This window comes from Polyodon spathula, chromosome 5 (genome assembly GCF_017654505.1).
Source record: "Polyodon spathula isolate WHYD16114869_AA chromosome 5, ASM1765450v1, whole genome shotgun sequence".
Classification (NCBI taxonomy): Eukaryota; Metazoa; Chordata; class Actinopteri; order Acipenseriformes; family Polyodontidae; genus Polyodon; species Polyodon spathula.
This window is the reverse complement of record NC_054538.1, coordinates 25,359,268-25,373,673: the sequence shown is the minus strand read 5'-3', so window position 1 is coordinate 25,373,673 and position 14,406 is coordinate 25,359,268. Positions and strand designations below refer to the sequence as shown.

General features: G+C 39.9%; 1 protein-coding gene across 1 annotated transcript in view; it reads left to right on the top strand.

Moving 5' to 3' along the window:
• agpat5 (1-acylglycerol-3-phosphate O-acyltransferase 5 (lysophosphatidic acid acyltransferase, epsilon)) overlaps window positions 1-14,406 on the top strand; it is a 44,647-nt gene that overhangs the window by 3,688 nt on the left and 26,553 nt on the right. Inside the window, exons 2-5 of the mRNA XM_041250141.1 lie at window positions 6,979-7,048; window positions 7,539-7,654; window positions 7,938-8,027; window positions 9,557-9,647. Of these exons, the coding sequence (XP_041106075.1) occupies window positions 6,979-7,048; window positions 7,539-7,654; window positions 7,938-8,027; window positions 9,557-9,647 (367 nt within the window). The remainder of the gene's footprint in view (window positions 1-6,978; window positions 7,049-7,538; window positions 7,655-7,937; window positions 8,028-9,556; window positions 9,648-14,406) is intronic.

Sequence of the window (14,406 nt, the reverse complement as noted above, 5' to 3'; positions counted from 1 at the left end):
TTGGTATTGCATATGCCTGGGTTTTTATCCCTGTGCCAGCAGCTTCAAGGACCAGCACAACCAGCTGCGCCTGCAGCCAGACTGCTTCCCAGCACAGAGGCAAGAGCCTCAGGCTAAGCCACAAGGTGAGCAGCGGCCCTAGAGGTTTGTTGCCACAGCTTCAGCTCCTCTTCTGAAGAGGCCATCTGGAGTATTGCCGTTGGTGCGCCACAGACATCTGGGTGTTTACTACTGTTCAGACCAGCTACTCGCTGCAGTTCAAGCACGATCCCCCTCTCTTTCAGGGCGTGACTGCAGCATCAGTAACGGACTCGCAGGACACCGCTATGGTGCCTGAAATGGTAGCACCTCTGCTGCAAAAACGGGCTGTTCACATGGTACACCCCCTCCAATTGGAGGGTGGGTTCTACTCCATGCCCAAGTGCGATGGTGGCCTCAGACCAATCCTTGACCTTAGGCAGGTCAACCTGTTTTGAGCCAAAGGATGTTCAAAATGTGACGATGCAACAGCTAGTTGCAGTCATTCAGGCCAGGCAATTGGTTCACCAAGGTGGAGCTCAAAGATGCTTATTCCATATCCCCATAAACACCGGAACACTTGAGTATTTTTTTTGAGATGTAGGGAAGCTAGGCTGGCCCCATTGAGACTCAAAGGTATCGGAGTGCTCTGTTATTGGATGGCTGGTTTGTTTTGCCCAGTTTCCAGCATGGACATACACGCATGTCACTGTTCCTCGGCCACCTTTTATGGTTAGGGCTTACTGTGAATCTGCAAAGAGCCAGCTCACACCTTTGCAGACAGCCTCCTCTCTAGGAGTGTGCTTTGGACTCTGGGTCCATGCTGTCCACTTTTGTCGGACTTCAGAGTGCAGAGAATAGCCGTCTGTTGGAGCTATTCAGCAAAAGGGCTAAGGGCATTCTCTTGGTGCAAACAACCTGCCCATCTGCAGTTGTTTGGGCACTGTTGCGTTGGGCAGTGTCACGGGGGGGGGGGGTAGACATCACCTTGAATGCATCCAGCCTAGGCTGGGGCACTGTGTAGTATGGCACTCCACATAATCGTTTGGAAGTATGCCTTCCTACCACTCGCCATTCACCTGCTGTGTCTGGAGAAAATCACACAGGACCAGGCAGGTGCGGGGGACATTGTGGCATCCCAACCCATCGAGCCTGCAACTCTCGGTTTGGCCACTGAACGGCAACATTGAGCTGTCTGGGGCTTGCTGACAGGGTTGTTGACACCATGTACAATGTCAGAGCAGTGTCCACACATTTTCTGCATGGGTACAAGTGAGACGTTTCAGGTGTGGTGTTTGACCCCACAACCTGTTCCATGGCAGTTGTACTTTTGCAGGACGTGTTGATAAGGGGAATCACCCTCTACATTTAAATTTTGAAAGGAGCTCAGCGGCTTTGGCCACCTAACAAAGAACGTTGGCCTTGTTGGAGGCTTAACGTGGTTCTTGAAGCACTTATGAGGCCTTCTTTTGAGCTCTTGCACTCAGCTTAGAAAGTGGCTTCCTTGCTTGCAATCACATCCACTAAGCGGGTGAGTGATATGTAAGCATTTCGATTGCAAAAGCCTGCTTAATTTTTGCAGAAGCCAGGACAAAGGTTATGCTTCGTACCAGTCCTGCTTTTTTTGCCGAATACTGCCTTGGAATTCCATGTCAACCAGTCTGTGGAATGGAGGCTTCTTCCACCTCCTTCCAGTCTGATGGGGAACTGCCCAGTGTGGGCATTGGCGTGCTACGTTGACAGGATAAAAAGTTGGAGGCAGTCTGGTCGATATGTTGTCTGTTCTGGAACAAAGTTCCATGGTCAAGCGCTGTCTAGGCAGAGGCTGTCTGAATGGATCATAGACACAGTCAAGACTGCATATGAGCTGTCCAGCTTGTCCCCTCCAGGAAAACTCACTGCTTATTCCTTACAGGGGTATGGCAATTTTTGTGGGTTTTATTCCAGTGTGCATCTGCTGATGATATTTGCAATACAGTAATGTAAGCTACTACCCATACCTTACTAGGTTCTATCGACAGAATGTCATGGATCCACAAAACCCTGGTTTTGGAACAAGAGTGTTAACTCTTTCACTGCCTTCCTGCTTTGGAACACTGTGTTGCCAGCCTGCCCAACCAAGATGGCCAACAACATTCTAAAAGAGTCTGACCTGCAAAAAAAGCTCCTCTTCCTTTTCTGTCTTCTCCCTGTCAAAATATTGCCCATTGTCACTAAACTTGCACCTATATGTAGATTATAATTAGATCAGCATTGCTACATATGCAACTATAATTTATGTATGAATTGCTGTTTTTTCTCAAATGTCCAGTTTTCCTCACATAAATGCATTAAATGTTTCTGCTTATTACCTTAAATATTGTAGAAATATCTGAAGAAAGAAAATAACATTTTATGCACATTGAAGGCTGTAATAAGAGCAGAGTTGGTCAGCTCTGTCTACACCTCCCATATATAGATTATAATCCTCAACGCTCTGGTTTTCGGATTACTCAAAACCCTTCTGGCCCCTTGCTACGGATTCTCTTTGATATCACCGATGTGTTGTGCACGGTAGAAAGCAAAGTAACTGTTCCTGCATCTTTGAAAGATTGTAGATAAGAGGCCCTTTCTCCAAAAACAACGGGGGATCTCCTGGCTTCATTATATTATTTTTGAATTCCTGTGGCATGCCTTTTCAATTTACTTTGACTGTGCCACAAGCACCGGTGTTTTTTTCATGCTGTGTCTCAGAGAGCAGGGAAAGTGTAAAAGTTGTCAGTGTACTTTACATGTCCCTTTCCTAGCAGTTTTGTGGTGTTCAGCAGCTGCATGACTACACTGTAACCAATTCCCACATATTTATCATAGGAATATGCTCCTCCGATGTACACATCCCATGCATAAGTGTAGTTTGTGTGCGAGTCAGTGAGGACAATTTTTTTTATTCCAAAACGGTGACGTTTCTTTGGAATGAACTGCCGAAAAACGAGTCGTCCACAGAAAGATATCATCGACTGATCCACAGCCAAATCTCGGAAGGGGTAATACTCTCTTTGGAAATTTTCAATTAATTTATCAAGAAGAGGGCGGACTTTAATCAGGGGGTCGTAACCTGCCTGAAACCTCTCAGTTCTCAGACTGTTGTTGGCGAAATGCAGAGCAGAACTTAAAATCTCATAGCGTTTTCTGGACAACACATTTGAAAAATTAGGTGTCCAGGTAACTAACTGAACATTAGTACTTCAGTAATCAGAAATACGTGGCTTTACGGCTAAACCCATTACAATTTGGAGTCCTATAAATATTTCCATTTCCTGTCGATTGCTAGGTTTCCAGTTGTGGAAGCGGGAATGGGGGGCTAGAGTACCGCTAGTACGAATCGCGTCAGCATACCGGTTTGTTTGTGTCACCATCAACTCAATCAAATCAGGTGTGAATATACTAATAAAATAATCGTATGGGTCAGCACTACTCTATACTCTTGTTGGCCCAGATTGTGATGGACTGAGCTCAATTATTCTTTCCCTGCTGTTTTCAGTAGGGTTGACCCACCCAGTGCTCTCTATCTCTATGCCTGTCATTTCGTGCCACTCCTCTTGGCGCGCCTCTTCTCCTGTCAATGTCAGTCCGGCTGTCTCCTCCCTCTCTGTCACTAACTCCTCAGAGTCTGATCTTTCCATTTCCTCAACCCTCGTTTACGTCTAACGGCCCTTCTACAGCCTCCTTAGTAAATCCCTCAAATTCCTCATCACTGTCGCTATCCCAGTTAAACAAAAACAAATCTCCGTTCTCTCTTATATCTTGGTCTCTCTCCATTTTTCAATCTCCTACTACAACACTCGTCTTTCAGATCATGACATTGCAATATCTGCTCTCCAAACAAAATGCAAACGAGACTTCATTACTTTGACGTGTATTTATGAATGTGCAACGTTTTACTCGGCAACGAGCATTTCATTGGACAGAAAATGAAAAAAAAAGATCAGTGTTTATGGTGACTATAGTTTCCTCAGGCAGTATAGAATGCTCAGCGGGTGGGCGACTTTAGTCACCGCGGGCAGTGAGAGAGTTAAGGGCAGCCTCAAGCTCAACCCTTTACAGTATAAACATATAAGAACATAAAGTTTACAAATGAGAGTAGGCCATTCGGCCCATCTTGCTCATTTGGTGGTTATTAGCTTATTGATCCCAGAATCGCATCAATCAGCTTCTTGAAGGATCCCAGGGTGTCAGCTTCAACAACATTACTGGGGATTTGTTTCCAGACCCTCAATTCTCTGTATAAGAAAAGTGCCTCCTATTTTCTGTTCTGAATGCCCCTTTAGTTACCTGCTTTGGTTTTGTTTCCCTTTTTGTGGATCGGTATTACATTTGCAATTCTCCATTCTGTCTGTGTCAAGAGACTGTTGCATGATCTTGGTTAGTGGTTTGTAAATAACTTCTTTCATTTCTTTGAGTATTGGTGGAAGGATCTCATCCGGCCCAGGGGATTTGTTTATTTTAAGAGCTCCTAGTCCCTTAAGACTTCTGCCTCAGTTATGTTAAAGTTATTTAAAACTGGATAGGAACAGGTTGAGATGTGATGCATATTGTCTGTATCCTCCTTTGTAAAAACTTGTGAAAAGTAAGCATTTAATTTTTTTTTCTTTTGCCATTTGTATCTCCTTAGACATTTAACCTCCTCTTGAATGTTCTGTTGCTGTTATAATATTGGGAAAAACATTTTGGAATTGGTTTTAGCCCCCTTAGCAGTGTTCATTTCTATCTATCTCTTGGCCTTTCTAAGTTCTTTTTTGACTTGCTTTTGCATTTCCAAGTACTCTTTCTGTGTACTTTTGTTTCAGTTGATCTATTAAACCGTTTTGGCAATTTTTGTTTTAGATTTAGATTTGCTTACTTTTGGGATGTAATTGTTTTGTAAAAAAGTACACTTTAAAAAAAAAAAAAAACAGCTGTCCTTTTTCTGTGGATGTTTTCTCTATTTTACTCCAATCTACTTCTGTTAGTCTCTGTTTCATACCTTCATAGTTTGCCTTTCTAAAATTGTAAACCTTAGCTTTAGTCATTATTTTTTGTGTTTTAAAAATCACTTTAAATGAGACCATGTTATGGTCCGAGTTTGCCAGTGGTTCTCTGACCTCTGTTTTAGTTATTCTGTCTTTTTTTATTTGAAAAGACTAAGTCAAGACATGCCTCCTCGCTAGTCCTTGCCTGGACAAATGCATTAGGAAAGAGCCATTTGTCATTTCCACCATTTCAATTTTGTCCATCGTGCTCCCCACTGGGTTTTCCCGTTTTATATGGAGAAGTTGAAATCCCCCATTAGTAATGCTTCTTTGCTACACACATTTCTAATGTCATTGTATAATAGATTATTTTGCTTGGCTTCTGAATTTGGCTGTAGCATGTTCCTATTACGCCCTTTGAATTTTTGTCCTTTATTCTGTCCCATATTGATTCAGCGTTGTTTTCTTTGTCTAGATTTAACAACTGGGCTTCAAGATTTTCTTATGTATAGTGCTACCCCTCTGCCTCCTCTGCCCTGCCTGTCTTTATACAGTGTATACCCACAAATATTATATTCGTCTCCATCACTCTTGGACAACCAAGTTGCTGTAACACCTATCACATCATAGTTACTTGTTAGTGCCATAGCTTCATGTTCTAACATTTTGTTTCTGATACTTCTAACATTTAGATAAATACATTTAATGGTTGTCTTACCTGAGTTGTTTTCCTTGTTTTGATCTGGTCTCCCTTCTGTTTTTTTGTTGATTTTTTCCCCCGCCTCCTCTTAAGTCAAATTTTAACCCTAGCTACTTGTTACTGGGGTTCCGAATGGTAACAGACATGGCAACCTTGGTTTAGCCTTGTAGCAGTCCTGTCGTTCTGCAGTATTGCCTTGCGTCGGCTTTGGTACGCTCACCCATTCGCTAATGGTTACATTTTGTACTTGATAGGGAATGTTGGGTTATTTTCATAACCATGGTTCCCTGAAATAGAAATGTAACCGTTACCTTTCAATGTCACTGCATTAATTATTGCAGCAAGTCTTGAAGGAAAAATTCTGACAATGTCAGCAGTCCTTTTTGCCCATGGGGTCGGGTGCGACTGTGTCACTGGCACTGTGCAGCTTTGATCTATCTATTCAGGTTAGACTGTATTGGAGGATTAATACCCATTCTGTAATGGATACATTTCTATTTCAGGTAACCATGGTTATGATTATAACCCAATGTTCTTTCTCTTTCCTGGAAGACATTTTGCTTCCAAGAACTCAATGAGAGGAGAGTCGCCTATCTCTTTTTAAGCATGCCTGTCACCACTGGTGTGAAAGGTAGTGTCGCAGCAAAAGTATCATTTTATCTCGGGACAAATCTCATCGCATCTGGTGTAAATAGACCTTTATGGTGTTTTACAGTTTCTTGAACAATTCACAATGCTTGCTAAAGACCAAACCCAATTGTAAACTACACAGGAGCAAATGCCCAGACTACACTTTCCTCTCATGGAGCTTAAGAATGCTTGCTTCAGTGACTTCTGGTGTAGTGCCACTCTTTGATAATTGGAAACATACAGAAAAGAATGATCTCATTCTCATAACAGTACACCTTGAGCTGAAATGTTATGAATAAGTTTAAATTTGTACAATATGGCTGGTGATTTCCCTGTGGTGTAAATTATTTTTCTTCAGTCATCCTTGGATTTTGTCTTGCCTTTCTATTCATTACAATAACAAGTCACATAGTTTTTCTTTTATTAAAGCATATATATATAAATATAATAAATAAAACTTGCCAAAGAAATAATAAAGGCAAGTTTTTCCGTTTTCAAAAAGGTCAAAATGTGTGTTGTTTAATATAGATCTACCCCCCGAGATCATATATATATATATATATATATATATATATATATATATATATATATATATATATATATATATATATATATATCTCCTTATCCTGTCTTTAATTACAGGTAGTTATTTATGGAGATATACCAAAGAACAAAGAGAATGTGGTCTACGTTTCCAATCATCAGTGTACAGGTTTGTCACTTTTCAATGATATTCATATACAGTACAGTAGTTCAAATCATTGAATTTTAAAGAACATATGTCTTTAATTTTCTTTTCCGTGACCTTTTCATCCAGTTGTAGTATAATGTGATATGGACATTCCTAAGTTATTGAATCTCTATATCCACTTGTACAGTACATGTTTAATTACACTTTCACATGTACATTTGCATCAATATTTTTTTAAGGAAAGTAGGCATTTCCACTTAATTTACACCATTTTGTATTTTTTTATTGGCCTTTTTTATTTTATTTTTTAAAACTGCTGATGAATCCACTGAATGTATGTTACTTTCCATTATCCATATTTGTTTGCAGACATTATCTCAAACTAATAAAACCAGTATTTAGCAGTATAAAAAATATAACTTTTTTTTCTTTGAACAAAAGATATAAAGCCTAATGCAAGTTGTGTGTTGCACAAATCTTTACAAAAGGTTGGTTGTCTTTTTTTCTGCAGTTGACTGGATAATCGCTGACATGCTCGCAATCAGACAGAATGCCCTTGGACACCTGCGATATGTTTTAAAAGATGGATTGAAATGGCTTCCGTTATATGGATGGTATTTTTCTCAGGTATGCAAATCTCTCTTGTATAGGTTTATGTACAACACATCGGGAATATTGGTTTTCTGATAAGTTCCACAGTATACATGCACTTCTAAGTGTTACGTTTCTTTCAAATTTTTCAATTTGCTTTTGTAAATCTGTGTTTACATGACTTTTGATGTTGTAATTACTTATCATGACACTGATTAGTAGATTCATGACTAATAGTAGTCTAATATAGAGTGCAGTGTACTAAGTAAGTAGCTCTGTATAGTGTTGAAAGAAATATAATTAATGTTTTGTTTTGTAGCATGGAGGTGTTTATGTGAAGCGAAGTGCCAAATTTGATGAAAAAGCAATGAGAAACAAGCTTATTTCTCAAACAGAATTAGGAACCCCAGTAAGTACTGTTGTGTGTGTGTTTATTTTTTTATTTTGAGTTGCTGCAGGAATAAATACACTTGCAAGTTCACTAGAGGGGTTAGTTGTCATAAGAGTAGTTTTTGAATGATTTCAGTAAGGCTTAAGATGAGTCAATCTTTAAGAATACCCCCCAGTGTCATTATACATGGTACACAGCTGTATTTTTATGATTCCCTAAGTTCATTACAAATGATGTCCAGTAGACAGTATCCATTTCACTTCCACATCGTTTCAACCTCTGCTCACAGGTCTTTTTTCACAAATCTATTTTACTTCATGTTTACAAAACATGCAATATGCTGTAACATTCCCCTGTGATTATGCCCTGGGGTATGGTTTGTGTTTGTTGCTAGTTTTGTAACCATTAACAGATTTTTTTTCTTCTTCTTTTATTGTGGTGCAAAATTATATTGTACAAGTTGTGCATTAGTCCAATTTGTGATCAATAATTATTTTGCCAGTTTTCTCTGAAAAACATACACAAATGCAAGCTGGAAGTTGCTTGAGGTTGCATGTAAAGTGTAATACAGTGGTAAATTGTTCACAAATGTGCATATGTCAGCAAAACAAATCAATCTAAATTATAAATGGCATTTTAAGATTAACAATTTGTATTCTTCACAAAATCTCTTGATCATTTTCTATTTGAAGAGAAGTATTTGTTGCCAAGTGACTTTTTCCCATGACTCTCTCTGAGCAGCATAGCTGAAAGACTGAGTTACTAGTACATTCTGCTAGATTGCAGCCTTGTGTTTTCTGTCGTCTTGACTTAGAATTGTATTACCCACTTGACAGCACATGATATATCCCAGTTGTTTCTTTAAAAACATGATTGGTAAAGTATGAAGCGGCATAGTATTGCGCAGAACTGCATTGCGAAGGCCTATTATCTGGCATTCAATGCTGTTAAGTTCAAAAGGTTGCTTTTTTATGGCATTTTAAAAACGTAAGTGCTTTTTAGTGTGCATCACTGAATAAATGTTTAGTCCAGTTAAAATAAATAAAATAAATATTTTTATATTCATTTGAATCCTTTTAACTCTTGAAACCATGGCTTAAAATGGTCTTTAGTTTGCATTTAACTACAAGTTTCTAACCCCCCCCTCCCGATACATGGATTGTTTCTGGGGAGATACAAGTACTGTAAAGCCTGGGCTACACTTTAAAATAATGGCTGCAAATGCATATAAATTAGATGCTACTCCTTTGGTATTCCACTCGAAATCATTTCTGGACACAATCATAACACATGCTATTCAGTTGTTACTCCTATGCAATCCTATGAAACGTGTATGAATTTGCAGACGTTATTTTAGCAGTAATGAATGCCTGTAGGAAGTTCAGCCTTGAAATAAGGTGTTGGATAAACCCACAGGCATAGCTTCTTTTTTATGTAATCCTATGTAAATAATTTAGAAATGTTTATTTTAATTTTAAAAATGATTTCAATTAAATGATTAATAATTGTGATGCTTTATTTAACCTGTTTTCAATTTTTTTTTGTAGATGTATCTCGTCATTTTTCCAGAAGGAACCCGTTACAATCCCGAACTCCATAAAGTAATTTCTGCTGGTCAAGCTTTTGCTTGTAAAGAAGGTATGGATTTGTTTGTGTTGTACATATATTCTATTAATACATTTAAGTTTCCAGTCTAACACTTAGGCACGTTTCATGAACAACTTAAGAATCTGAACGTGTATCTGTTTATACATAATGCTGAATCCCTTTCTATTTCTTCTATTTTATATTTTACTGTGTATCTTGAAGGCCAGTAATACATGTATTTAGAAACTGCAATTGTGTATTCTGTTAACCTATGATCAATGCATTATACTGCCCTGGCCCTTTCTAAAGATGCAATGATGACCTACATCTGGGTAATGGATTTATTTGAAAAATTCTCTTCATGATAAAGAACACATTCAGTCATATTCATTGCTGCAGCATTGTTTTTAAGGGATCTTTTTCCATCTTACACCAATAGCAGTAGGAAAAGTTGAATTTTAGAAGTTTCCTGATAAAATGTGTACTGTAAATTTTGGCACCAATATGGTATTTGTTCTTGCCTGCAATGGTGCATACAGAAAATCAACAAAGGCTTCCTGTTACATGTTTAACTAATGACCTGAATCGTCATGCAGTAATACAAAAATGAGACTTCAACCAAATAAATCCAAATGGCAAAAGGAACTTTTTTTATTGGTTAATAATGTATTTGTCAGAATAAACTTTAAAAACTTAATATACCAAGTATGTGGGATTTTGTGTGTGAAGACATTTTCAAAAATGTGTAATTCATATTTGCTGAGTAACTAACTGTACTCATTGTGTTTCAAGGTATATTGTATATTGTGTATAAATGCTGTTTCAGGATTCAGTGTTGTTGGAATCGACAAGGATTACAATAAGTGTTAAAATCTAGCTGACAGGTTTGTTTATTTACTGTGATTATTGTTTTTGACCTGCGGAAGCCAAGCAATCTAGCTGAAAATGTTGACCACGAATTGTAAGAAAATAAATGATTTTGCATTTCTTTGTATTCACCCAGCCAGCCATTCCAAACAATGTCACCCCTAAATATTGTGATAAAGCACTAGTACAATAGTACTGTTATACATAGGGCTTTTATTTTTTGGGGTTTTATTAATTTAATCTTTTGGTACTTTTAGCTACAGAATTTGAGTTTTATGTAAATCGTTTTTTGAGGGACTTTTGCTTTTTGTATACTGTATGAAATTATCGTACTATATTGTAAAAAATGTCTAATTTTAGTTCTGTTTTTTTAGTGTTACAAATAACTGAGCAATGGCTAAATATGTTAAGCATATACAATACACTTAAATATGGTGTAATTTACCATTATATATCTAGGGCTTCTGTTCGGTTTTATATATTGTGAGTTTCTTTTTGCTTTTTATAAACTGTGTGATAAATTTACTGCTATGTAGAGATTTCCATTACATGAGAGGTAAGATGAACTTCATGCTGATTTGAACTCGGCTCTCGCCAAGATAAGCACCAACTAAGACGTAGTTTTGCAATAAACTAATGTGACCCATCTGCATCTTCATCCATATCCATTTACGTTGTTTTCCATCTGATGATGTAAATATCTTTCTGTCTGGTGTTGATTGCTGAAGTGTAATGCTGGCTCCAGGGATCAGCTCATTTTGCCTCCCCAGCGCATCAGCACACACAACGGCTGCGATGCTGGCTCCCGGGATCAACCCAGTGCGGTCTCCCCAGCGCGTCTGGATTGAGCTAAGTAGGGTGCATCTCTGGGGTCTTCAAGTGGGCACCTTCCATCCTTTGTTTCGTTGACTAGCCCACGACACCTCAAGAGGGCTCAACAGTGATTCTGGCATCCCAGCATCACCCCCCTCCATCTCCCACTCGGCTCAGCCCAGTTCACTTACCTGTACATCAGCGTTGCTTTCTCTCTATTGTGCTTGAGATTCCCATCCAGAATCTTTCCGTCTCAACCACAGCCACCATCTCAACCTCCTTTCTTCTGCTTCAGATAAGTTTTTCACTATGCGACGCAACTCTTGACCGCTGAACCCGACGTCTCTGAGAAACTGGGTTGTAGAGTGTGCCACAAAACCTTGACAACCCACCTCCACTGGGTAAACTCGGACTGTCCATCCTCGCACTTCCGCTTCAGCAGTTAGTTGAGCAACCCGAAGTTTCCTCCTCTCATACGCTTCATCCACAGCATCTTCCCAAAGCACCATTAACTCTACCAGATGAGCAAGGCGTGCTGATCCAGACCACAAGACAATGTCTGGTCGAAGGTTAGTGGTGACAATCTCAGGTGGAAAAATAAGCCGTTGACCAACATCTGCCAGCACCTTCCAGTCTCAAATAGCTTCCAGTTGTCCTGGGCGAGGCTTGGTTTTAACACCTTTTCTTGGTGGTTGCTCTCCTGGACAGAGGAATATTGTCTTATGTAATACTTTGATGGAACTGATGGCAACTTATGGGTCAGGTTTCACTTGTCTTCCAATGCTAAGGCCAAACATCTCAGCACCTGGTCATGGTGCCAACTAAACCGTCCTTGGCTAAGACCCACCTTACATCCTGTCAAAATGTGCCTTAATGTTGCAGGTGATGAACACAAAGGACATGAGGGATCCTCACCCACCCAGAGGTTTAGGTTCTGTGGTGTTGGGAGAACATCTTATGCTGATCTGATGAGGAAACTGATCCTGCTCTCTTCCATTGTCCACAGGTCTTGCCAGCCGATCTTGCGTTGTTCCACACTCTCCCATCTCATCCATTCTCCCTGCTTGACCTGGGAAATGGCCTTTACACACCTGATCCTTTCCTTCTGCTTTTGCACCTCATTGACTACAGGCTTCCTCTGTTGAGCTGAACTGAGACCAAAACCTCCTTTTCCATGCTGAACTTGCCCCATAATTCTCAGATTCTAAGGGCAGCCTTAGCATCTTCCACAGCTTTCTTTGCCATCCATTTTCTTCGTTTTCAACACAGGTGCTATCTCCCTTACGCATTTGTCGCGTGAATCTACTAATGTCATTTCCAGTCAGACTTTGGAGCACTTGGTTAGAGCAGAGATTGGTAGCTGCAGTATTCCTTTACCATACCTCTACCATACCTTTACCTCTGCTGAGGCAGCGTGGAACTCCCAACCATTTCCTGACGTATGAACTGATTTAAAGCTTCCAGCTTCTCAACTGTTGTCAAGGAAACCTTGTACACAGTCAGTGACCCCAGCAGTCTTGGCAGTAGACCAAACTGAAAGCACCAGTGTTTTAGTTTGCCTGGTAAAGCGCTGCTGTCTGTGCTCTTCAACCCTTCCACTGCTTGCTGTCAACTTCTCCCACACGAACTTTGTCCTTTAGATCCCCGTCGTACCATCTCCCTAGACTTTTAACTGGCATCTCGGCCACTGTTGGTATTACCTCACCATTAATGTAGAACCTTTTATCTACTACTCTGCCTTTTTAATTATAGAGATGCTCCTTGATTTAGTGGGCTTGAATTGCATTCGTGCCCATTCAATGTTATTGGTTAATTTGCCCAATAACCGATTAGTGCAGGCTACGGTTGTAGTCATTGTTGTCATGTCATCCATGTGTGCTCGAATTGGTAGTAGTCATATTCCAGAAGCCAAGCACTCTCCTTCCACTACCCATTTTGATGCCCTAATAATTACCTCCATTGCCATGGTAAAAGCCAGTGAGAAATGGTACATCCTGCCATTATTCCAACTTCTAGGCATTGCCATGTAGTGCTGAATTCTGAAGTTGAAAAACTAAATTGCAAATCTCCAAAGTAGGCTTTCACTAAATTTTGTTGTTGTCATCGGTACGCTGAAAAAATCAAATGCTGCCCAAAGAAGTTCATGTGGCACTGAACCATATGCATTAACCAAATCCAGGAATGTCACATGGCGCTCCTTCCTCTCCTTTTTTGCTGATTTGAATTTGTTGCCAGATTACGCTGATGTGGATAAGCATCCTGGGAAACCTGGAATGCCTGCTTTTTGTACTGAAATGTTAATGAAGCAGTTCTTCAATAGGTATGTTGACAATCTGCGCAATAATGCTGAAGAAAATCTTGCCTTCTCCCTTTAATAGGGAAATAGGACAAAACTGGCCAATGCTTGTAGAATCTTTTTCTTTTGGTATAAAGACTCCACCTGCTCGGTGCCGTGCTCTTGGTACAACCTGTTTTTCTGATGCCACTTTCATCAGTTTCCACAGGATTCGTAAAACTCCAGAAGCACTCTTGTACACTCTGTATGGCACTCCATTGGGCCCTGGAGATGATGATTGATAGGTGGGATGTCTGAAGGAATTGACATAGGCTCCTGCCTTTTTGAATCTGTGTTTCCTCCAAATGTCTCTCCAGCTCAAGCTTAGATGATTTTAGTGTGCCATTTTTCTCACTGGTGAATATCTTCTTTACAAATTTGAATGGATCTTTTAAGTTAGTTCTCGCAGCTCTTTCTTTTTGTAGTGTTTCTGTAGGCGTTCAGCTCTGTGCAATGTTGCAAGTTTATCTTTTATGACCATTTGTAACAGATTGAGTCCCTCCTCCTGACTTTGTTCTGCTTTTCTTCATTGCTCCGTTGTTCACTCTCCTGCTGCCGTCTAGACTTTCCAGGAATAGTTTGTACTTTTTCCTTCCTTTTTTCAATTCCAAACCTCTCGCTTCCATATGCATAGATGATGTCCCCTAATTTATCCAGCTTCTTTTCAACTGTTCCACTTAACCTTTCCAAAGTAAAACAGAGATCTGTGTTTACTGTGTCCCACACAGTTTTCTCACAAGCTCTTGGCCATTTAACTCCAGGCTTGTGCCCATTGAGGTTCTTTTCTCTCTTACG